At 31.8% G+C, this 22,037-nt stretch overlaps 4 protein-coding genes across 7 annotated transcripts; 1 reads left to right on the top strand and 3 right to left on the bottom strand.

The window, feature by feature from the left end:
* Positions 1-253: 253 nt before the first annotated feature.
* On the bottom strand, positions 254-3,454 carry Usp14 (ubiquitin specific protease 14). The gene is made up of 6 exons (XM_083032672.1): positions 3,170-3,454; positions 2,441-2,619; positions 1,878-2,339; positions 1,475-1,744; positions 742-1,030; positions 254-662 (listed from the first exon to the last, which is right to left on the bottom strand). Exons 1-6 carry the CDS (start codon positions 3,183-3,185, stop codon positions 382-384), a joined length of 1,497 nt encoding a protein of 498 aa, XP_082888798.1. The 5' UTR covers positions 3,186-3,454; the 3' UTR covers positions 254-381.
* A 669-nt stretch (positions 3,455-4,123) lies between these two features.
* Positions 4,124-8,444, bottom strand: Gbeta5 (guanine nucleotide-binding protein subunit beta-5). Of its 3 annotated transcripts, none has more exons than XM_083032675.1 (6): positions 8,152-8,444; positions 7,274-7,448; positions 5,988-6,124; positions 5,789-5,907; positions 5,309-5,666; positions 4,124-5,147 (listed from the first exon to the last, which is right to left on the bottom strand). In XM_083032675.1, exons 2-6 carry the CDS (start codon positions 7,380-7,382, stop codon positions 4,818-4,820), a joined length of 1,053 nt encoding a protein of 350 aa, XP_082888801.1. In that variant the 5' UTR covers positions 7,383-7,448; positions 8,152-8,444; the 3' UTR covers positions 4,124-4,817. The 3 variants fall into 3 exon arrangements, with proteins under 3 accessions (XP_082888801.1, XP_082888800.1, XP_082888799.1); XM_083032674.1 differs by having other exon boundaries at positions 7,274-7,402; XM_083032673.1 differs by having other exon boundaries at positions 7,274-8,444.
* An 835-nt stretch (positions 8,445-9,279) lies between these two features.
* On the top strand, positions 9,280-12,756 carry Blw (ATP synthase subunit alpha blw, mitochondrial). Its single transcript, XM_083032666.1, has 8 exons — positions 9,280-9,667; positions 10,009-10,122; positions 10,310-10,659; positions 10,851-11,207; positions 11,345-11,726; positions 11,917-12,061; positions 12,149-12,266; positions 12,343-12,756. The coding sequence occupies exons 1-8, from the start codon at positions 9,602-9,604 to the stop codon at positions 12,455-12,457; spliced, it is 1,647 nt and encodes a 548-aa protein (XP_082888792.1). The 5' UTR covers positions 9,280-9,601; the 3' UTR covers positions 12,458-12,756.
* Positions 12,757-13,223: 467 nt separating this feature from the next.
* Sec23 (transport protein Sec23) lies at positions 13,224-20,873 on the bottom strand. Of its 2 annotated transcripts, XM_083032664.1 has the most exons (12): positions 20,674-20,873; positions 20,167-20,449; positions 19,662-19,748; positions 18,695-18,941; positions 18,359-18,608; positions 17,594-18,244; positions 17,165-17,318; positions 16,849-17,000; positions 16,569-16,743; positions 15,390-15,611; positions 14,593-14,613; positions 13,224-13,339 (listed from the first exon to the last, which is right to left on the bottom strand). In XM_083032664.1, the coding sequence occupies exons 2-12, from the start codon at positions 20,443-20,445 to the stop codon at positions 13,250-13,252; spliced, it is 2,328 nt and encodes a 775-aa protein (XP_082888790.1). In that variant the 5' UTR covers positions 20,446-20,449; positions 20,674-20,873; the 3' UTR covers positions 13,224-13,249. The 2 variants fall into 2 exon arrangements, with proteins under 2 accessions (XP_082888790.1, XP_082888791.1); XM_083032665.1 differs by lacking the exon at positions 14,593-14,613.
* Positions 20,874-22,037: the final 1,164 nt, after the last annotated feature.

The raw sequence follows: 22,037 nt of genomic DNA, 5'->3' as shown, positions 1-22,037 counted from the left end.
TGCGTGTGTGTGTGTGTGTGCGCGCGCGCGCGCAGAATACTCTGCCTACAGACTTTTGTCGATTGCATGTTTGCTGCTATATGCTTACAATTTCATAATAAAAATTAGAAACTCATCAATGTCTTGTTTCTCATTCATATTTATCTACAAAATTATTATAGATTAAAAGTTATTTTCATATATCGTGCCGAAATTATTCAAATTACAAATATTATATGCGCGATAGCATGGTAGCACACATTGGTAACAAGAATGATATTTTAATGACTCGTGTATTAATTAGTATAAAAACAAATGAATATTCATACAGAGCTAGCGACACACAAGCAATTTCTCGTCTAGCGTAATTCTTTAAATCTCGTTAGATTATTTTTGGCAGTTTTAAGCTTCAGCGTTGTCTGTATTGTCGGCCGTATTGTCCTCCTTCGCTTCCAAGATTCTCGGGCCGTACAGAAGAACGTATGCGCAATGCCAATCACCACCTCCGCTGAGTTTTAAAACTTCTTCGGTAGTAACAGCCGTAACAACGTCGTCGTCGCATTTCATCCATGTATCACCCTTTTGACGAATCCAAGCGACATAATGACCGCTACTGCTGGAACGTCCTCTGTGCGTCAGAACCGCTTGTAATTTATAATAACCGCTATTATTTGATCCCAAATCTGCAATATTATGAATATATCGATATCATATAGTAAGGAAGCTTGTATTATTCATAATTCTTTCTTTCATCGCTCTTACCGTTCTTAAACCAGAATGGTTCTTCTTTTACTTCTTTCTTTACGCTATCTCCTTTATCTTTAGCTTTTGCATTACAAGATTCTTCCACCAATGAATCTTCGTATTCTTTGAATTTCTCACGCATCGGTACAAGTTTGTTTTGAAGTTCGGGGCTGCATAATTCAAAAGCATCAAATTCCAAAGGAAATTTAACATCTTTCAATATCTTTGCATTAATCGCTTCTTTTTCTTTGTAATAAAACCGTACAAACTGAATAGTTAAATGTGCTGGTAATCTGCTAATCTTCGACTGAAAAAAAAAAAAAGGTACACACATTATACATATTTAATTTATCTCGAGAAAAATATTTTAGAAATTTATTGTCATATTTAAATTATCAATCTCGATCTTTGAATAAATATTTTCATATATATTTAGAAATAAATGCAAGGATTAATTATTGTAATCTAATTGACTAAACTTATATATATCGACAATTTATCGATCGGTTTGTATATTTTAACTTTCTTCGAAAATCATTTTTTTTATTTTAAATTTTTCTTTCATTCCTCGACTTTTACCTTTTCGATTCTATTATTTTAATTTCAAACAATTCTATTATTTTATTTTTAAATTAATCTACTGTTTTTTTTATTCTTTTATACTAGAATGTGACTAACTTCTCCTCGTATAAATATCATGCTCGTAACTTTGAAATTACTATATGCACATGTATAAATTAAAAAAGTATACCGTTTTTGTATACACGGCATTCCTTCCAAGCGTTGGAGACATTTTCGTAATTTGCTCCTGCATTTTGTTTCTAAGCCCGAAATACATGTGCTTGACATCGGTTGAAATAAAACAGCTCAATTGTAAAAATTCTTCTTTTCCAGTAGTGGCTGGTTCGTCCTCTGATTCGATGCACTTTAATTCGTAATCGAATATACCTCCAAAATATTGTTCGATAAATGATCGTGGTTTAGAAGCTTCGGTATCATCTTCCGATACATCTGCATTGTTCTGTTACAAATACACAAAGTTTTCGATAATTTTATCGATAAATTGCTTATATAAGTAATATGTAGATTTATACGAGAGATAAGTTGAAAAGTTGAATGTTGCTAACACACATATTGTACACATTGTTAATAACCTTTGCAGGTAACTTTTGCTGCAACATTCTAATCAATTCTGTCCAACATTCGTTTGCATCTTGTTGTTGAAATACACCCTGTTCGGTCTTTTCTGCAAATCTTGGGAAAGCTAAATGCAGCATTTGAACTAGAACAAGTGGCGCTCTAGATGTTCCCTTGTCCATATTATCATACAGATCTCTCAATGCCGCGGTTATACTTTGCGCGGGTAACGATAAACTCGCCGCTGTTGCCCAACCACCTGGGAAAATCTTCAAGGCTTCTCGTAATTCTGGCACAGTTTTTAAACACTGCACCGTCGCATTCAGATAGCACGTGTTTCCAAGATTATGTAAACCAGCTGGTAAATCTAAAGCTGTAGCTAATTCAGCTTCGTTCATATCTTCCAAAAATATTGGTTTTTCCATTGGTTCTATAGGCACATCTTCCTCCTTAGAACCCATCATAAGTACTGTGACACCCTAATACAATAAACAATGTATTACAAATCTTTTTAGGTATATAATACGATTTAGGGCAAAACTAGAACAGTATAACCGCAAATATATATTGTTTTTATTACATCTTTAAGTTTTAAATTGCCCCAATCGTCGTCCTTGAGCGTCATTCCCTTGAGCATAACTTTTTGCCTCTCTGGTTGAACCCCGGTCAAAGCAAAAAGCTGTGCTTTAAATAACATTGGTTCCTCCTCCGTATTAACTTCCACATTGGAAAAGAGTTCTTTGCCCCATTTAACTTTAACTGAAACATCAAGTCGATGATCCGTAAGAAAGATATGAAATATTGAATTGCAAAAATATACTTGTATTGTATTGTATTATATTTATATGATATATATATATATATATCCACATACTTTGTGTATAGAACAAATAAATGGTCAAAACTCTTAAAAAAAAAAAAACAATACAATTGTGAAAAATAATTTTGTCAAATGAGAACTTTGATCGGTGATTAATAGAGCATGTTGTATAATAAATATACATTGTATAAATAACAAAAATATATTGTATAAAAATAAATAAAATCATATATAAAATAAACAGATTAGCTCAAGTTCGAGTTTAAATTAGATTTAGATCAGGCCCTGAGATAATCGCATCTTGGCAAACAGATATACTTTTGATTTATTTCCAACGATAAATTTTAAAATAAAATTACATGTTTTCCTTCGATGCAAGTAGATGTACGCTAAAAAAGTTGTATAACTAGAAAAATTATAATAAATTTTGTTTCTCGTGTATTAGATAAATTTGAGGTTAGATTTTACGATAGAGTCGAGTATTGATACCTGTGTATTGAGGCATGTTTTTCGTATATATAGCACACTGCACTATATAAATATGTTAAATCTATAAAATATTAAATTAATATATAAGATTTTTTAATAATAATGATTACAAGTAACCGCAAAGTGCCAAGTCAGACTCGCGGACTCGCGGCACTTGTTATGGGTACGGTAGTGTACGGTGGTATTGTGGTGGTATTATATGCATGTGTCGCTTATATGAAGAATTTATCACTTAATAACGCGATAGATGGCCAGCTGATCGAGATATACAGGGTGGGGCACAAGTTGTACGATTGAAAAAGGATGATTTTTCATATATATATATATATATATATATATATATATAATAAAAAAAATTAATTGTTTCATGTGTCGCAAGAAATAAAAGTTAAAAAAATTTTTTAATCTACTAGATAACACACATATTGTATATTGTCAAAAAATTATATAACTATTTTAAAACAGATACGAAATTTCTTTGATTCTTTTAATAAACGCATTTGTGCAAGTGTGCGTGCGTTAAATTTATCATTTATTGCAACTTTTCAATTTTTCACACATTCATCTTTTTGATACCTCTATCCTCGAATCAAAATTTTATTCAAACAGGCTATATCTGAGAAATTATATATAGTAGTAAAAATTAGTTTTTTTTATCCATTTATAGCTTCCCGGAATTTTTGTCCAATCTGATATAATTCTTTTCAACTCGTATTGTCAGTTATTATAATATAAGTCGCAGTTATAATTCAGTTATAATTGAAAATTTATATAAACTTTTTGACCCATTCGCTATATACAGAAAAAGCGTTGACCTCTCTATATCTGAAGAATGAGAAAATAACATACATGTATATCTAACAAAACATTTTTCCGTGTATTTAATAAATTATTTCACACGAGAAATCGAAAATATGTAAAAAAAACAAAATATATATAACGTTTAGAAACAAATTTAGATTTATGAAATCTTTATTTTCTTGTTATACATACGCATACATGCACTGATTTTTTTGTGCTATGAATTTTATATGTATATATACTGGCGGATCCTAGAGAAGGGGGGATTAAATCCGGCTTTCCAAATTAAACAAATTTTTTTTTAATTTTGGAAAAAAGTATTAAAAAATGTTTAAAATGTAAAAATAGGATTAAAAGTTTCTCACCATGTCTTCACCGCGTTGATTCTGGAGTAAAAGCGCTAAGTGTAATACCAAAAATGAATCAAATAAGATATCAAACCGAATAATTTTACCTTCCCCCTCATCCATTATCGATGTCAGGATCCGCTAGTGTATGTGTGTGTATACACACATGTTCGCTAAAACTTCTGTAAATTTAGGACCAGCCTAATGCAACTTCATTAAAATTATCACATTGCATACTTGGGTTAAATATATTACCGATTATATCTCGCATAGCAGGTTTGTTAAAAAGTGATAATATGCCATGTACGTGTAATATATTATACATTGTATATATCTAGTTTTGTGTGTGTGTGTGTGTGTGTAATATGGTATTTTATGAATAACATGTAAAAAAAAGTACCTGAAAAGGCGAAATAAATAGGATAAAATGAGAAATATATCAACCATGTGCTGTATAGCAAGAGTATCCCAACACATTTTTTAAGATAATAGTAATAATCTTAAGCCCAAACTCGTAAAGTCGTGTCCCAGCTTCCAGTAGATAGGGCAGTACCATCTGGGGAAACTCTTAGACACGAAACTCGATTTTCATGCCCATACAATAATGCCACTCGTTGGCATTTTAAGGTATCCCAGACGTTCACTGTATAATCGTTATATCCGGCAAAGAGCAACCGTCCACTTACGCTAAGATCAACCGCGTTTGCTCCAAATATTATACTCTCTTTTGCATATACCGCAACTTCTCTATCAGCACGTAGATCGAATAAGCGACAAGTAGCATCGTCCGAACCTGTTGCTACCGCATCGCCGCCTGGATGAAATCTCACCTGTTTGCATCGAGAGAATACAATAATATAATGATAAACATTTATATTTTATTTTATTTAATATATCTCAATTATTATAATATACCGATAATCTTTTATCTCTTGCAATACTATGTGACATGAAACGAGAGATGTAACTATATAAGGACTACTATACATACCGAGTTAACGTCGGATTGATGCCCTTCGAAGCTTTGCACGCACTGACCACTGCGCATATCCCAAATCAAGACCAATTTGTCGCAACCACCTGACACAAATGTGTTGCCAGTTTCACTCGGTCCTAAATCAATGGACATTACGTCGCTGGAATGCCCTTGGAAACTCTGTAATAACTGTCCGCTCTCTACATCCCATAAACCGCACGTACTGTCCCCACTGCCCGTTAAAATCTGTTGATCGCTGTTGGGAAACGCGCAGCATGACATGTATGACGTATGTGTGCCGACGGTTTTCTTGTGAGCCGAAACATCATCCTCCAGACTTAACGTATACACTGTAACCTTATTATCCAGACCTCTGTAATGTTACAAAGTGCAGCGTGTTAGTAGTCGATAGCGATTTATCGCATTGAGAATCTCTAATTTAACATTTTTTCCTTGATATATGATAAATTTATCGTAATCTATTATGATAAATACCCGCATGCGACTAAAGTGCCACTAGGCCCGTAAGCACACGCCATTACCCATCTGGTTGGCATACTAACGGCATGTTCTTTATTTGTAGTAAAGGCATCCCATATAATCATTCTTCCATCCTAAAAATTGAATGATATATATAATATATACTATTATTATATAACAAAATAAATATCATAATAAATAAAGCATTGTATACCTGTGAAGAAGAAACAATATGACGTTTATCGGGAGACCAATCGGAACATAAAACTTTGGCTTGATGTCCTTTTAGAATACGTCTAGGTTTTACATTTATACAATTAATTGCTTCAAGCCTATCAGCTACACTGGCGACTAAAATATAAGAAAAGCACACAAGTACGTTATACAGATTTTTTACAGATATTTTATTAGATATTTAAAACAATGAAAAACAAGTGTGCAAATTGGAAACTTGCACATGGCTTCCTCACCATTCGCTCATTAATCTTTCTCTATGAGCAAGCTAGTTTTTCAATTTTGGCTTCCTCATAGAGGAAGCTTAATGAGCGAAATAGAATGGTGAGGAAGCAATGTGCAAGTTTCCAATTTGCACACTTGTTTCATATAAAATAACATTTTTTGTCACGTATATATATGTGTGTATGTATGTATGTACTTCCTTTTGTATGTTCCTTTCGTATGTTTCTTTCGTAAAATTTTCATTTTTTGAAAAATTTAAAATTTCATAAAAAATAAATCCCTTTACCGATTTTCGTCAAATTCAATACCAACCAACCTTTAATGATAATCTATTCATGTAAAAAAATTTAAACCGATATCTCAAAATTTACGGAAATTAGAGCAATCAGGCCCTTTTTTTAAAAAATTCAAAATTTTGTAAAAAAAGAACCACCTAGCCGATTCAAGCCAAATTCAATACCAACCAACCTTTAATGATAATCTATTTGTATAAAAAAATTTAACCTGATATCTCAAAATTTACGGAAGTTAGAGAAATCACGCCATTTTTTAAAAAAATTAAAATTGGATTAAAATCTAAAACACTTTATGAATTTTTCTAAAAATTACAGTAAATAAAAGTGTTGTACTATTTTACTTGTGTGCAAAATTAAAGCGCTGTAGCTCAAGCAGTTCTTGAGTTGTGGACGTTTGAAAAATCCGTAGATGGATACATACATACATTTTGTAAAAATGTGATTTTTCGATGTTTTGGAACATTCTAAACACATTGGCATAGAAATCCGAAAAAAAATTTTTTCACGAAAACAAAGCTTCCTCTATGAGGAAACAATTAATAATCCAATCTTGCTATTAATGTAATTATTTTTTCCTAGTTATATGTATCTTACATGTATCTGTGTGTATATAAAGTACATCTAGTATCTCACATTTTTTTTTAAATTAATAAAAATATACAAAATATTGAAAGGAATTTAGAAAAATTTGCAAATATCATATATATAAACAACATGTATTGGCAAATAAAATTCTGATAATTACGCGTGATATCGTTCAATTTCTGTCGTTCATCTTCCAAACGTATCTTCAAGCATTCTGCCTCTTTTGCCAGCTTCTCTATATGTTCCAATTCCGTCGCAGCCGAATCCATATTGTCTTACTTGTTTGACGCTAGATTTTTTTATATTTAATAGAGAAATTTCACAAACAGACAGTCCTTTATACATTGGAATTACATATATATGTCATAATTGTGTACTACATGTGTATATATCGGGTGTTAAAAAAGTGGCGGATACGCTGTATAGGGGTGAATTCCTGAGGTTATTTGGAGACGATTTTTCCTCAACGAAAATGTCGAGAGAAGTCATCATTTTTTGCAAGCTCCCAATTTTTACAATCATATATCTTGGTAACTAAGCCTTAAATTAAAATTCTATTAAATTAAAGTCGACTTGAAATTAATTGAAGAATGTAGTTTTGTTAATATTTTAATTCCACAATACTTAGTTTACGAAAAGCCCTTTATTTTCAATTACTTATAACTCGAAAATTATTGGTGCCTCGACATTTTCACTGAGGAAAAATCATCTCCAAATAACCTCAGGAATTCACCCCTATACAGCGTATCCGCCACTTTTTTAACACCCTGTATATATATATCAATTTTAATATGAGATAACATGCATGTATGTATACATTTTTACGACAATTCTTCCTCGTTATGAATGAAATTCATTTATCAATCACAATGACAAAGGCAGTTGTTACTTGATTAGAATTCTAAGTAATTTGCTAAATCTCTAAAACATTATTTTCGAAACAAAGCGGAGAATCGTAAAACGCCAGCAAATATCAATATCCACGTTTCACGCGCGCGTCTCATATCAGAGTTTTCTTCGTATAATCTTCTTTCTTACTCTTTTATTGTGCGTCTTGTTTTCAATCGAAAGAGATCTTTCACATGAGGTTAGTAAGAAAGGATAATCGATACTCGATACGACGAATTCTTCTTCTTCTTCTTCTTTTACGGCTGCTTGAGTTTTAGGGATGATTACTCATACACCATTAATTGACTTAAATAATTCAAATTGCTCTCAGATCACAGATCTGAGGATACTTTCCAAAAAATATACTTTATGCGTAAAAACGCGATGAAACACGTCCGCACACGTCGAAGGACGCCAACGGCCAACGGACTAGGGATACGACGAATTGACGCGAAACCTTTGATCAGAGAGAAACATGAGAGCGGCCACCGTGATTCAGCGGACACATGTACTGATGCGCCCCCCGAGAAAGTGGACATAAACTACGTCATTACGCTCGGTAAAAAACGTAGTAAATGGTTCTAATCCGTGATATGGTTCATATCCAAACTACTCAGGGGCTTCTCGAAAAATATCGCATACGGTATTTCATGAATATCACTCTTGCGCAGGTTTTTTGTATCATGTAATAGCTGCGCAAGAGTGATATCGCATGCGATATCTAGGGTCCTCGTTTCAAGAATAGACCCCCAGATAAGAATCAAGTTGAGAACCAAACAGATGAGTCAGACAAGGATCAACAATTTATCGCTCTGACTTTGTCTCACCAACGATGAGCGTCTCGTAGACTCGTGCGGCGGCAGGCACGAGATTTCGCCTTTCGCGCGTAGCGTTCCACGTAATTCGAGGACAAAATTTTATGACGTTAAACTTTGGGCAATATATAAAAAATTAAATATATTAAATATAAGGTGTAAAATCAGATTATAAGTTAAATAAAAATTATATCCAGTTTCCTGAGTACATTAAAAAAATTGTTTTAATGTATTAAAAAAATACATTATAATAAATATAAATTTTTTATTTGTACACGTGTAATTTTCGATTCTTCAATTTTTTTATACTCATATATACATGTATTCGAATTTACCGCTTTTTATTATGCAGTAACGTGATTGCGCAGAAGCTCACGGCAAACTGTATAGTCGCGTTTCACTTAACGCTCGCCAAGCTCTCGAATATTATCTATCTTTGTTTAACTTTGGACGAACAACAAGGATGAAAGGATTCCGCGAGTGTTACGGGCGTAAAAGTGGAACGCATCCTATTACGTGTATGTATGTACCTAGTTACGAAAGCAAATCAATGGGTCTGCGATTTCCTGCGCATCAAGTTCCGAGTTCAGAGTAGGGCGGAGTAGAGCTGTTCGGGCCACGAGAGGGATGGGGGGTGAATGGGGGAATCGACGGACATCACTGGCGACTGGCGTTCGTGTGTGATCCTCTCGCTCTCGTTGGTCCATACTACTACCAGTCCCTATTCTACTTCGAAGCAATTGAGATTCTCGTAGTCCGGCTAACGGGCTTTCCCGCTTGAAAAAATGGCACTATTATCTTTACGTCTGGCTTCGTCTTTCGTTAGACAACTGCCGAATACCACGGTTCAGGTAATTCCAAAGGCGAAATCTCATTAATTCTTGTACCCGTGACACGTTACGTCTGGCGGAACGTGCCGACATTTTTCATTTATCAGAACTGCACTCTTCTCCGATTTTTATCCTTTTTCTTTATTATTCTTGTTCGCAAGTTCATACTAAAGTAGAAAATAAAGCAAGTATTTTGATTTATAAATTGCTAAATCAATGACAAAATTTATACATACGATGCTAAATCAATGTCAATAGTATGTGTCTATTATATAAAATGTATTAGAGTAGCCAGTTATGTAATCGTTTATATATACATATATATATATATATATATATATATATTTTTTTTTTTAATATAGATTACTTGGCCTGCGACTGCTCTAGCTTCTTGCAAATATCATGTCTCGTGCAGCCGTCGTTCGGCAGAAATTTCTTCCATTCTGGAAGAACGTATTCTTGGATCGGCACCAAAGGTAAATCCTTTATAAAAGACTTAAATTATTATGTTACTAGTATCATTCGACATTTTATGTAACGACTTGTATGTTTTTATAAAAATTTTATCTTATAAATTTTATTTAAAATTTTGAAAGACAAGATTATTTTCAAACATTTCTGTTTTATACAAAATAGATCAATTCTATGCTAATCTCATTTTAGACTAATCTCGAAGAGACCGGTAGAGTGCTCAGCATCGGAGATGGTATCGCGCGTGTATACGGACTGAAGAATATTCAAGCTGATGAGATGGTGGAGTTCAGCTCAGGTTTGAAAGGTATGGCGTTAAACTTGGAACCTGACAATGTAGGCGTTGTCGTATTCGGTAATGACAGGCACATTAAGGAGGGGGATATCGTGAAACGTACCGGTGCCATTGTTGATGTCCCTGTCGGCGAAGAATTGTTGGGTCGTGTTGTCGACGCCTTGGGCAATCCTATAGATGGTAAGGGACCTCTAAACAACAAATTGAGATTCCGTATTGGAACAAAAGCTCCAGGCATTATTCCCAGGTAATTTATGATAAAGTTGTAATCTTTTGTTTCTTAATTTTCTTGTGCAGAACTTTAAGAATAGTATGATCTTCTATTTTTAAGCAAAAATTGCAATCGATATCATCTATCCGTCTTGTGAAAAATTAAAAAAATTAATGATTTGAATGTATATATTCAACATACATGTGATATATTCGCTCTTCTAACAGAGTATCGGTCAGAGAACCTATGCAAACTGGAATTAAAGCTGTGGATTCCTTGGTACCTATTGGTCGTGGTCAACGTGAGTTGATTATCGGAGACAGGCAGACTGGAAAGACTGCTCTTGCTATCGATACAATTATCAACCAAAAACGTTTCAACGATGCTGGAGAGGAAAAGAAGAAATTATATTGCATTTATGTTGCTATTGGTCAGAAGAGATCTACCGTTGCGCAAATCGTAAAACGTTTAACGGACAGTAATGCTATTAATTACACTATCATCGTGTCCGCCACTGCTTCTGACGCAGCACCGCTTCAGTACTTGGCCCCATATTCTGGATGCGCTATGGGAGAATTCTTCAGGTGAATATTTAAACTCACATTTGTATTATACAATCTTTTTATTTATTTTTTTTATTAAAAAAAATAGTATATTGTATAGTCTTATGTGCGATATATCTCAAGTTTATTGCTCCGAAAAAGAAAATTTTATTTTGCAGAGACAATGGAAAGCATGCTTTAATCATTTATGATGATTTATCAAAACAAGCTGTTGCCTATCGGCAAATGTCTTTGCTACTTAGAAGACCACCAGGTCGTGAAGCCTATCCTGGCGATGTATTCTATCTTCATTCTCGTCTGCTCGAGAGAGCGGCCAAAATGAATGAAAATTTAGGTGGTGGATCATTGACAGCTTTGCCTGTCATTGAAACCCAAGCCGGAGATGTGTCCGCTTATATCCCTACCAATGTCATTTCTATTACCGATGGTCAGATTTTCTTGGAAACGGAATTGTTCTACAAAGGTATCCGACCCGCTATCAACGTAGGTTTATCTGTATCGCGTGTTGGATCCGCTGCTCAAACTAAAGCCATGAAGCAGGTATCGTATATAAATTTTTTAATACATCAGTTATAAAAACTTTTGCGCGCGCGCACAAGAACTTTATCATCAAAATTATTTACGAAATTTTTTTTTTTTATTTATATACAATTGTAATTAATAAAAATATATATTTAAAAATTATAATACATTTACAAAACATGGATATTTTATGATATTTAATTCATAGGTTGCTGGCTCGATGAAATTGGAATTGGCTCAGTATCGCGAAGTAGCGGCGTTCGCTCAATTCGGTTCGGATTTGGATGCTGCGACTCAACAGTTGCTAAATCGTGGTGTAAGATTAACAGAGCTTCTCAAACAGGGACAATATGGTAAAGTCTTGTCATAATTAATTTTAATTATTTTAACGATTTTCTTTCAATAAAGTCCAATCACATATTTAATATATATCTATCTAGTACCTATGGCTATTGAGGAACAGGTAGCTGTCATATACTGCGGTGTACGTGGTTATCTCGACAAGCTGGATCCTACAAAGATTACTGCCTTTGAGAAAGAATTTCTCGCACACATCAGGTATCTAGTATAGTATTGTACACAAATGTTTTTAAATAATGCGCATACTTTTGATGTATATAATATTCTTTTCTAGATCTACTCAACAAGATCTTCTTGCTGCTATTGCAAAAGAAAACATAATTAATGAAGCATCAGATGCAAAATTGAAGAAAGTAGTTACCGATTTCCTATCATCCTTCTCAGCATAAGGCGCAATCCTATGATAATGTCATCCAATGTCATTGTATGCGTATCGAAATAGAAAAAGAAAATGTAAAAAGATTTCTTGAAGATCTTTTTGCTGCTGACCGAGTAATGTACCGATATTACACATTGTCATATAAATGTTACATATATTACAATATAATTATGTATAATATCTACATTGGACATTGTTGCAGCAATTTTTCTCTCTCTCTCTCTCTCTCTCTCTAAACTATAAACTCAATAGCCATATAGAACATGTTGATACAAAAAGATTGATCTTTAATAAAAATATAAATATTAATGTCTTGGATACATTTCTTTACGATACAAAAATTTCAATCATAATAAAAAAGTAAAAAACTGTTTCAAAAAGAAAATAAATAATATAAACCCTTTTCCAAGATAAAGAGAAAGACGGTGTGCTTTATCTTTTAAAACTCTTGATCTTTCATTGCGATCAAATTATAATATTTAAAAGCAAAATATCGTGTATTTTTTATGATTTATATCAACATTAATTTTTTTCAATCCTATTTTGAATAATACAATTTGTATAAAAACTCTAGTTTTGAAATTATTTCTTTTGTATATATTTGTATGATTTATCATAATATCGCAAAAGTTGTATTTAATTTATATTTACTTTTTAGTTGCTTTGCTCTTCCATATAATTTTTATTAACTTATTCCCTTTTCTAAATATATAAATTGTCGACATAATATAAATGGATATTTACTACAAATATATATCTTATAATAATAATAATAATAATAATATAATATATATATATTGATTTATGCTGTAGATGATACAGCTAATTTCTTCAAATGTTCCATAAACACTTGTAAGCTAACATCATCTGTCAAAACAGGCGCCCCGCTCTCCTAAATGAAAGAAAATATGATAATTATTTGTTATTGTGTTAAATTATGATATATCAAATATATGATAATTGTAATCTCAAACATTATCAATATTTATATAAAAGAAAATTATGTTATCTGTCTGATATTATTTAAAAAATTTTATATTTATAAATTTATTTTTTTCTAGTTTGCTTATCTAATTATTTAAAATACTTGAATTTTTGTTTAATCAAAGTGTGTATTACAGAGTGTAAGAGAGAAAAAAAAAGAAAATAAAAGAGAAACTGAAGAATGAAAGACCAGACATTTTCAATTTCATTATTCACACACTTTTCTTATTTAACAAAAATTTCACATGGTTAAGGAAATTAAACTGTGTATTTTTTAAATTGGTTTACTTTGGAATTAATTTAAACTCAATTCTTTTTAAAGTGATCTAATATATACATGTATTTTTTGCTAAAGATTTTTGAGAATAAAGTTAAAATTTGCTTAACAAAAAATGTAAGGTTAGTAATTTTGAAAAGTGATTTAAAGTGTCGAACTAATTATAAATATGTCAAAAGATTAGTCTGTATAATATTTTTTATCGAGTTTAAAATATGCTGCATGTTAAAAAATATGGAGATAATTTGTAAAGGTAAATTTTTAATTTAACTTTCTACCACCAGACGTATGTGTGGGTAAACTAATAATATATGCTTGAAATTGCAATTATTTTTATAAAAAATATTGAAAATTATTATAAACCTGCAAAAATAATTAGTAGAGCACAAACTTTAACATAGTTGAAACATTAAAATGCATCTGTATATATCGTTACAAATTTTCTGACGTTAATTTTCACATAATTAGCACAATATACAATGTATTCGGTTCATTTTTATATTGAAAGAAGGTGTGGTTCTACGTGCAAAAATAAATTAAATAAAACATGGAATAAAAACTTTTTCGAACAAAATTTTGTACAAAAACAATTTTATCCTCTATTTTCTATTTATTTTTGCATAAGAAATTACTTATATTATTTGCTTATACTTTTCCGACTCAATCTATATACAATTATAAAATTACTAAATAGTTTCTATAGATTTTTAACGAAATGAGAAATAATTACAAAAGTATTAAAGTATATAGATAAAAATAATAAATTATAAAAAAAATTAATGATGCATTTTTATACGAATATCACAATCTGTTAATCTTAAATAATCCAATCACCAAAGCAGCTAAGCAAGTAAAAGAAAAAAAAACTAAACAAAATAACACACCCCGTTAGGTATCGGCATCCCCTATAGTTCACACAGGATCGTGGTAACATAAAATAAAAATATAAAAAAAATTAATTACAGATAGTATGTAATTTATACATTAAATATGAACATTCAGAAAAATTATTTGTTCATTATTTCAATTATAGATTCTTTGATCTATTTGGAATCGAATATCTATCGTACAAAAAATTTAATTTTATATATACATGTATAATATTCGATTTTATTATTATTATAATTAGATCATTATTATTATTATATAGACCGAGTTTTTTTATAATTTATAATTTTTAATATTTTTTTATAGCTGAATCTTAAATTAAAACTTCTATAAATAATTTGTATAAAATATTTTGTAAAAAGAGTGCGACCAATCTCCTAGGTAGGCCTTTCTCCTGATTTCTAGTTAGCCAAAATTACTAATTTTTTGCATACAGTTAAAGATGATTACGAGTAGATTCGGAATATGTAACTCGCAAGCTTGAGCCTTTCATAATTTTGAAATAAAATTCTAAAAATTCAATTTCGACAGATGACACTAAATAAATCAAAGTAACACATGTTTTGGAACCATCTTGCTCTAAAACCGTAAGAGACTCTCAAGTTTGTGAATTACATATTCTGAATCTATTCATAATCTACTTGTAAGATTTTAATCGTATGCAAAAAATTGGCAAAATTTTAGCTGACTAGAAATCAGACGAAACTTGGCCGTATTCTTTCGATATTTTTTTTGTAACAAAATATTTTAATAAAACAAAGTATCAAAATATTAAATATATTTGGTTACTTACCGCGCCATAAGCATACATATTATTGTGAGTTTGACTTGGATTGACCTTGCTTAATAAAAATCTAGCTTGAGAACCACCTTGCTCTGTATCGATATACCGAGGTGCGGGAAATCTACCAGCTAAGATTTCAGCTGCGTCATCAACAGGCGCTGCTAATAATTGTCGAAAGTTTTCATATTCTGGCAGATCTTGATATTTCAATTGTCGCCACTGCGCAATAGTCTGAAACAATAAATTAAAAAATAAAACGATATATATCGATGAATACATTTCTTTCATGAATTTTATATATAATCAAAATACAGAACTAGAATAATATTTCTAGATACATCGATATATTTCTATTTACTTGTCAGTCTCAAACTTGAGCACTGGAGTAAAATTCCTGTAGCATTTAATTTAAACTGTCACAATAAAACCATGCACAATGACATATTGTGCTCGCTAATATCGCCGAAATTCATAATTCATAAAAAGAGCGTTTACAGTTCCATTTCACAAGATAATGTTTTAGTGAATATAATCATACGAGCTTGCAATATTATATAAAACAAAATATACATTAAAATATACAAAATTATATATCTTAATGTATATTTGGTTATAAAATATAATATTTGTCAAAATAACATCAATGATAGATATCGATTCTTCGAAAAGAAGAATTAAATATCATATGCGAAGCACGGTATCATACCATGACAATTAACACAACACAACATATTAATGTATAATATAATAGTAAATAAGCAAAAAACAAATTAATAATGTACCTACGAACGGCATACAAACAGTGATGAATAATTCATTTATCAACAATTACATTATTACATTTATCTACATAGTCTTACTTGCATAAAGCGATATCTTGATTTTATCGCCAATTGAATTAAAAGCATTTGAAATAATACACTAAACCTCTTAAAGCCAACCAAATTAGTACTTGAAGCGCGAAAAATTTATGTTAGAAAAAAAAAACTATAAATATGTGCGTTTGTCTTAATTACATGCAAACATGTTTCATAAATGGATACTAAAATAATGTATGTCAAATAATATCATTATTATATGTAATATTCTCTGTTATAATTTTATTCGTGTCACAAAATATATTTTTTCTATATATTGTAACTTAAATAGATTTAATATATACCTATTAATTAAATACTGTTTACTTACCTCTCCATGAAATATTAGTATTTGGAAAAATGTATCCATTAATAAAATTCTCTCAGGTTGAATAGATGAAGTATCTAATAATACTGGTTCTGGAGGGCCATTAAATCCATAACTATATAAAATTGGTTGGACCATAATCAAAGAATTTGTTAAATCTTCACGCATAAGCATATGTCTGGAATGTCAAAAAAATATGATACGAAATATGAGATCTAAACGTGTCGACACAAGTTTCAAGTATCATGTGTGTTTCATAAATGTAAAACACGAAACAACTTACCTATAAAAACTAGTTTCATCTGGCGAATTATTGAATACCTGTAAGAATTGCGATCTGCGCAAATGATACATAAATTGTGGATACAAGGAAAAGTTTTCTGCCATTCTAAAGCTATTTGGATCATCTTTTGCATATTCTCCGAATTTTTGACACTGCAACAATAAAATTTTATATCTCAAAATATTTTAATATAAAATATATTACAAATATATACATACAATTATGTGTGTGTGTGTGTGTGTAAAGCTCAAGTTTTGTACTTTACTATATAATGTAATTAATATAATGCACAATTTTATCGACAGAAACTACTAACAAGTCTAATCAGCATACGATCGACCCATCTTAAAATATCTGGACCGTCGTCACTTTCTGCTCTAAACACAGCTAAACGTGACATGAGAACAGCTGCTGCTTCTTGATCAAATCCAGCGCTTACATGATGCAAAGATGATGATGCATCCGCCCAACTGTAATTAAAGATATTCCACACTAGTACCTTATATCTATATTATGGCCCATATTCAGAACACGCTTACACAAAGATGTTAGCGCGTTGTTAACCAATAACAGTGCTCGGTTCTTATTATTGTTATTGGTTAACAACGCGCTTACAACACGTTGCTTACGCTTGTTAACGCGTTGTAAGTGCGTTCTGAATATGGACCTATATCTATATTGTATCTTACATGTGATATTAACTAACATCGCATATAGTAACATGTAATAAAAAATATATATTTACTTCCTTGCAATAGTAGTAATTCTAATTCTCCTTTGTCCATTGCTATGTTGATATTGAGTAATAAATTGAATACAGCCTCTTCCACCTTGTGGAATTGGGGCTGTATGTTGATTTACGACTTCAAAGAATAATGCTGTTGTTGTAGATGGTGTCAATGAACAAAATTTCCATTGGCAAGTACCACCTAAACCTACTTCTTGCTCTCCAACACTAGACCCTTTCACTCCCAATGATACGCAAGGTCCAATTGCTCCAGAAACCTTAATTTCTCGAGATGTTTTTACTTCTAAGGTAGCATTGAATGCCATTTTCAAGTCACCGTTAGCATCCTTAGCAAATACTCGTTGAAAAGTTTGTTTGAATAAAGAAGAATTAAATGAATCCCCCATCACCATATGACCACCGGTAGAATTACAACATTGCCGCATTTCTAATAAACCAGTTTGATCAAGAGCACATGAATAAATATCTATTATGTGACCATTAGTTGCAGCGCGTGATGCAAGTGCATCATAATGCTTAGTTGCCTTTTTCATATGCTTAGCATTATCTTTATGAATATCGTGATGTGATCTAATTGGTTGTCGTAAATCATCGGTTACAACTTGGCCAGGTCCTTGAGAACATGGTCCACCGACAAATAACATAATCCTTAAACACATTAATGACATTGAATATAGATTATATAGAATTATATGTAGAATTGGGTATATAGAATTGCGATGGCACATGCAAAATACATACATTATATTTATTATAACATACCTAGCACCAGTATTTGCATAACTAGCTTCCAAGAGACCCGTGGCGACTGACAATGCCACACCTGTAGATCGCAACGGACGTTTCCCTGGACCGACAGGCCATGGGTCGCGTTGCAACTCTCCTAAAAGATCCGTCAAACTCATATCACACTTATGCACTGGCTGCAAAAAGCGATTAGCAGGTGGCAATGGTTGCGCACTAGGTCCTCTTGGTTGATTTGGATTTTGTCCCGGAATTGGCCTACTCATGCCTGCCGAAATACAATAAATAAAATGCAATGAAAAATAATCACGATAGAGTAAATGTATAACTTGAGTTTTCTTTGCTCATTCTTACCTAACATTTCTTGAACTTGTTTCGATTGAAGATCTTTTGTGCCACGAAATACATAGCTTTTACTACAACCTTCGCATCCTAATTCATGAACTTGAACCATTCTGCCAAATGTGATAAGACCAATGAGAGCATTGGGTGGAAGCAGAGATAATGACATTTGTAATGAATCTTTAAGTGCTCCTAATTCTTCATCATCCAGGCATGTATCCACAACAAGTAGAAATATTGGTGGTAAACATTGGGCACGCTAAACAATATGCACATCATTATGCATATAGATTTGATGTGTAAAATAATGTATAATTTTTATGTATACAAAAACAATAAACTAGTAATATCAAATGAATAGCCACAATAAAAGTAAAAGTAAAAAAATTCTTAAGAATAGAATCTTGAAGAAAGTAAAAAGTCAAAGGCATTTATTTCGATATAACAATTCAAATAAATACATACATTTTCAATATTTGGTATCTACAAATGATTTTACAAAGTACTTTTTCTAATTTTCTAATTTTGAAGCATTTTCTTGTAAATGAGTTACTCTCACAATATTGCAATATGTATATCGATATAATTTAACTGTAGAAAAATAACAAAAAACAATGATAAAAATGTAGAGTACATTATGCATATAGATTTAGATGCATTAGATTAGAAAATACAAAGACACTAAACATTTTTATGAACACTGTATGCTTCTACAAATAATTTGAGTACTTTTTAATCATTTACTCTTTCAATTATTCTATTTAATATAGATGGAAAATTATGATAACATTATGTATTTAAAAATAAATTATGTAAAATAATATAAAATAAAAACACCATAATAAATATATATATATATATATATATATATATATATACTTTAAACAAAAATAAATATATTAATATTTTTCACAATGTTTCTTTTGATAAATAAAAAATAACTTTTGCTCCACTTTATTTATAATACATGATTACTTACCATTATTGTATACTCAATTGTTGAAAACATTGGAATGAGTTCTGCTGGCTGATGCTGTTCTGAAATTGCAGCATATTGAGGTGGAAACTAAAATAAAAAGAAATATAAGAATATACATAATATACTATATGGATTATATATCTATATATATATTGTCATGCATGCATGTGCACGCATAATAATACAAGATTTGATCTTAATGCAACTATATTTTAATCACTTTTTGCCAAAAAAAGTTGCATCGAGTCTACTCTGCTGAATTTACTTTGATCAAAATTGACCAACTGCTAGCTTAAGGGAGCTTTCCCTTCAACAAGGGCACAGTGTGACACTGTGTATCGTTCTATCTTCTTTTAATACCAGTGAACAACAAAGATAGAATAATAAATCTGTGTCACACTGTGTCCTTGTTGAAAAGCTCCTTAAATCTAAGTATTAGGTTAAGTTCAATCTAGCTAAACTGCTTTAGCTAGATATTATAAGATGATATAGGATTTTTTCTTACAGGATTTCTTTGAAAGCAGAAATTGCAGACCCATAGTTTTGCACGATAGTCTACTTGACATAATGGATTTAAAATAGCTCTGCAAGTAGATCTTGTACATAAAACTGGATCATATTGTATCGGTGGAAGATCTGCTCGTTCTTTAATTGGTTGATACAAAGTACCCAATGGTACAACTAATCTAGTAGCATCGATACGTGATGAAGGCCAAACATTCCACGTAAAACGCACACCGTCGCGATCTTCATTTTGTTGAATAAAATCTTCATATGTCGTCATAATGCTATAATAAAAAATGCACAAAAAATAATACATTTTACAATACAAATAATTTAATCTCTTTAACTACATATATTTTTGACATAATGATTTTTCCTTTTTTTAAATATAATTATCTCATTTTTATATTAGAAGTGCAGAATAATGAACAGATTTACAAAACAGTAAATCTAAAAAGCATAATATCATTGTAACAGATTAATCTAAAAAAAAATAGTAAATACTTACGATTATATTCACGCAAGAAGATAGCACAAGTTAACTAGCACTATTCAGCAATATAATTTTATCATCAACATTTCATTTTATTAAGATGTACTGTTAATAAGAAAGTTGTATAAAAAGACACATTCTAATATTAAAAAATAATTCTCTCTCACATACGCTTCTCCGGCCACGTCACTTGTGACGTTATGACCACTTGGAAGATTGAAGATTCAACGCATGCGCGGAATATCTCGTCACGTAAAACCAAACACACAGGCATTGGACACACACATATGTACACGCGCATTCATACGTACGCTCATACGCCCCGCATACATATACGCACCCGATTTACAGTGAGAATAGAAATATTTCTCGCTTTTTTAGCTTTAAACACAATTCAGGCCATAGGGCAACTCTAGTAAATATATATATATAAGTATATCTGCATACAAGCACGTTAAAGGCTCATTCAGACAGGACGCGTCAAGCGTCAAGCAGCGAGCAGCAACCATTCAACAACCAATAAGCGAGGTAATATTAGCAATGGCGTAAAAAATATTGCCTCGCTTATTGGTTGCTGCTCGCTGCTTGACGCTTGACGCGTCCTGTCTGAATGAGCCTTAACGCGTTTTGCGCGGTAAAAAGCAACAACCAATCGATTTAGCGCTTGTTCATAAGAACGAAAGGTTAATTGGCTGGCGCATGACGCATTTGGGGTCCCTCGGGCCACGTTCGAAAAACCTACCTATAAAGCCGGGTACTCACTATGGCCACAGTATAACTACATAGGGCGTTTTCCATTTGGTGACACAAGTCGACACAAGCATCATTCTATCTTTGTTCTCATAGAATGTAGAACAAAGATAGAATGATGCTTGTGTCGACTTGTGTCGCTAAATGGAAAACGCACATACAGTAGTGACAGTAGCTGTCGGCTCCTTTGATGTAGCCGTGAGTCGATCACGTGACGGTCAGCCATGTTGTAAGCCTTACGGGCGCTTCATTTGAACATTAAGAATCGCGATAACGTCTTACGCAAAGTCTTTTTTAATGAGATAAAGATAATAATGCAAATTATTTTCTGTTTTTAATGTTAGTATATTTTAAAAATGTATTAATAAAATTATAAAACAGTATATAAAACGTGATTGTTGAAAGTTAGCAATATACCGCCACAATTTGTGATATCGCCATGACAGTCCGCCATGTTCTTAGCCTTACAGCTAACGCATGCGTAAAAGAAAATTTACTCGCTGATTTTCTAGCACTGTCACTACTGTATGTAGTTATACTGTGCTATGGCCTGCAACGTGCAACGCAACGCGTTTGCTGTAACGTATGAACTGACAGCTTGTTGGTAAATTTGTTCAAAATTTTTTTTT

Source organism: Prenolepis imparis, unplaced genomic scaffold (assembly GCF_030444845.1).
Source record: "Prenolepis imparis isolate NDT839.2.m4 unplaced genomic scaffold, iyPreImpa1.0 SCAF_2, whole genome shotgun sequence".
In the NCBI taxonomy this organism is placed as follows: domain Eukaryota; kingdom Metazoa; phylum Arthropoda; class Insecta; order Hymenoptera; family Formicidae; genus Prenolepis; species Prenolepis imparis.
The sequence above is the reverse complement of the archived record's forward strand: the minus strand, read 5'-3'. Positions and strand labels throughout refer to the sequence as shown.

Coding starts and splice junctions, on each gene's coding strand:
- Blw (XM_083032666.1), top strand. CDS start 9,602: ATGGCACTATTATCTTTACGTCTGGCTTCGTCTTTCGTTAGACAACTG. Junction 10,660..10,850: donor GCTCCAGGCATTATTCCCAG/GTAATTTATGAT, acceptor CTCTTCTAACAG/AGTATCGGTCAGAGAACCTA. Junction 12,062..12,148: donor TCTCAAACAGGGACAATATG/GTAAAGTCTTGT, acceptor ATATCTATCTAG/TACCTATGGCTATTGAGGAA.
- Usp14 (XM_083032672.1), bottom strand. Junction 1,745..1,877: donor AGCAAAAGTTACCTGCAAAG/GTTATTAACAAT, acceptor TATTTGTAACAG/AACAATGCAGATGTATCGGA. Junction 1,031..1,474: donor ATGCCGTGTATACAAAAACG/GTATACTTTTTT, acceptor TTTTTTTTTCAG/TCGAAGATTAGCAGATTACC.
- Gbeta5 (XM_083032673.1), bottom strand. CDS start 7,382: ATGGATTCGGCTGCGACGGAATTGGAACATATAGAGAAGCTGGCAAAA. Junction 6,125..7,273: donor GAAATTGAACGATATCACGC/GTAATTATCAGA, acceptor CTTATATTTTAG/TCGCCAGTGTAGCTGATAGG. Junction 5,148..5,308: donor ATCAATCCGACGTTAACTCG/GTATGTATAGTA, acceptor CGATGCAAACAG/GTGAGATTTCATCCAGGCGG.
- Sec23 (XM_083032664.1), bottom strand. CDS start 20,445: ATGACGACATATGAAGATTTTATTCAACAAAATGAAGATCGCGACGGT. Junction 18,609..18,694: donor ACAAGTTCAAGAAATGTTAG/GTAAGAATGAGC, acceptor GTATTTCGGCAG/GCATGAGTAGGCCAATTCCG. Junction 17,001..17,164: donor ATCGTATGCTGATTAGACTT/GTTAGTAGTTTC, acceptor TTATTGTTGCAG/TGTCAAAAATTCGGAGAATA.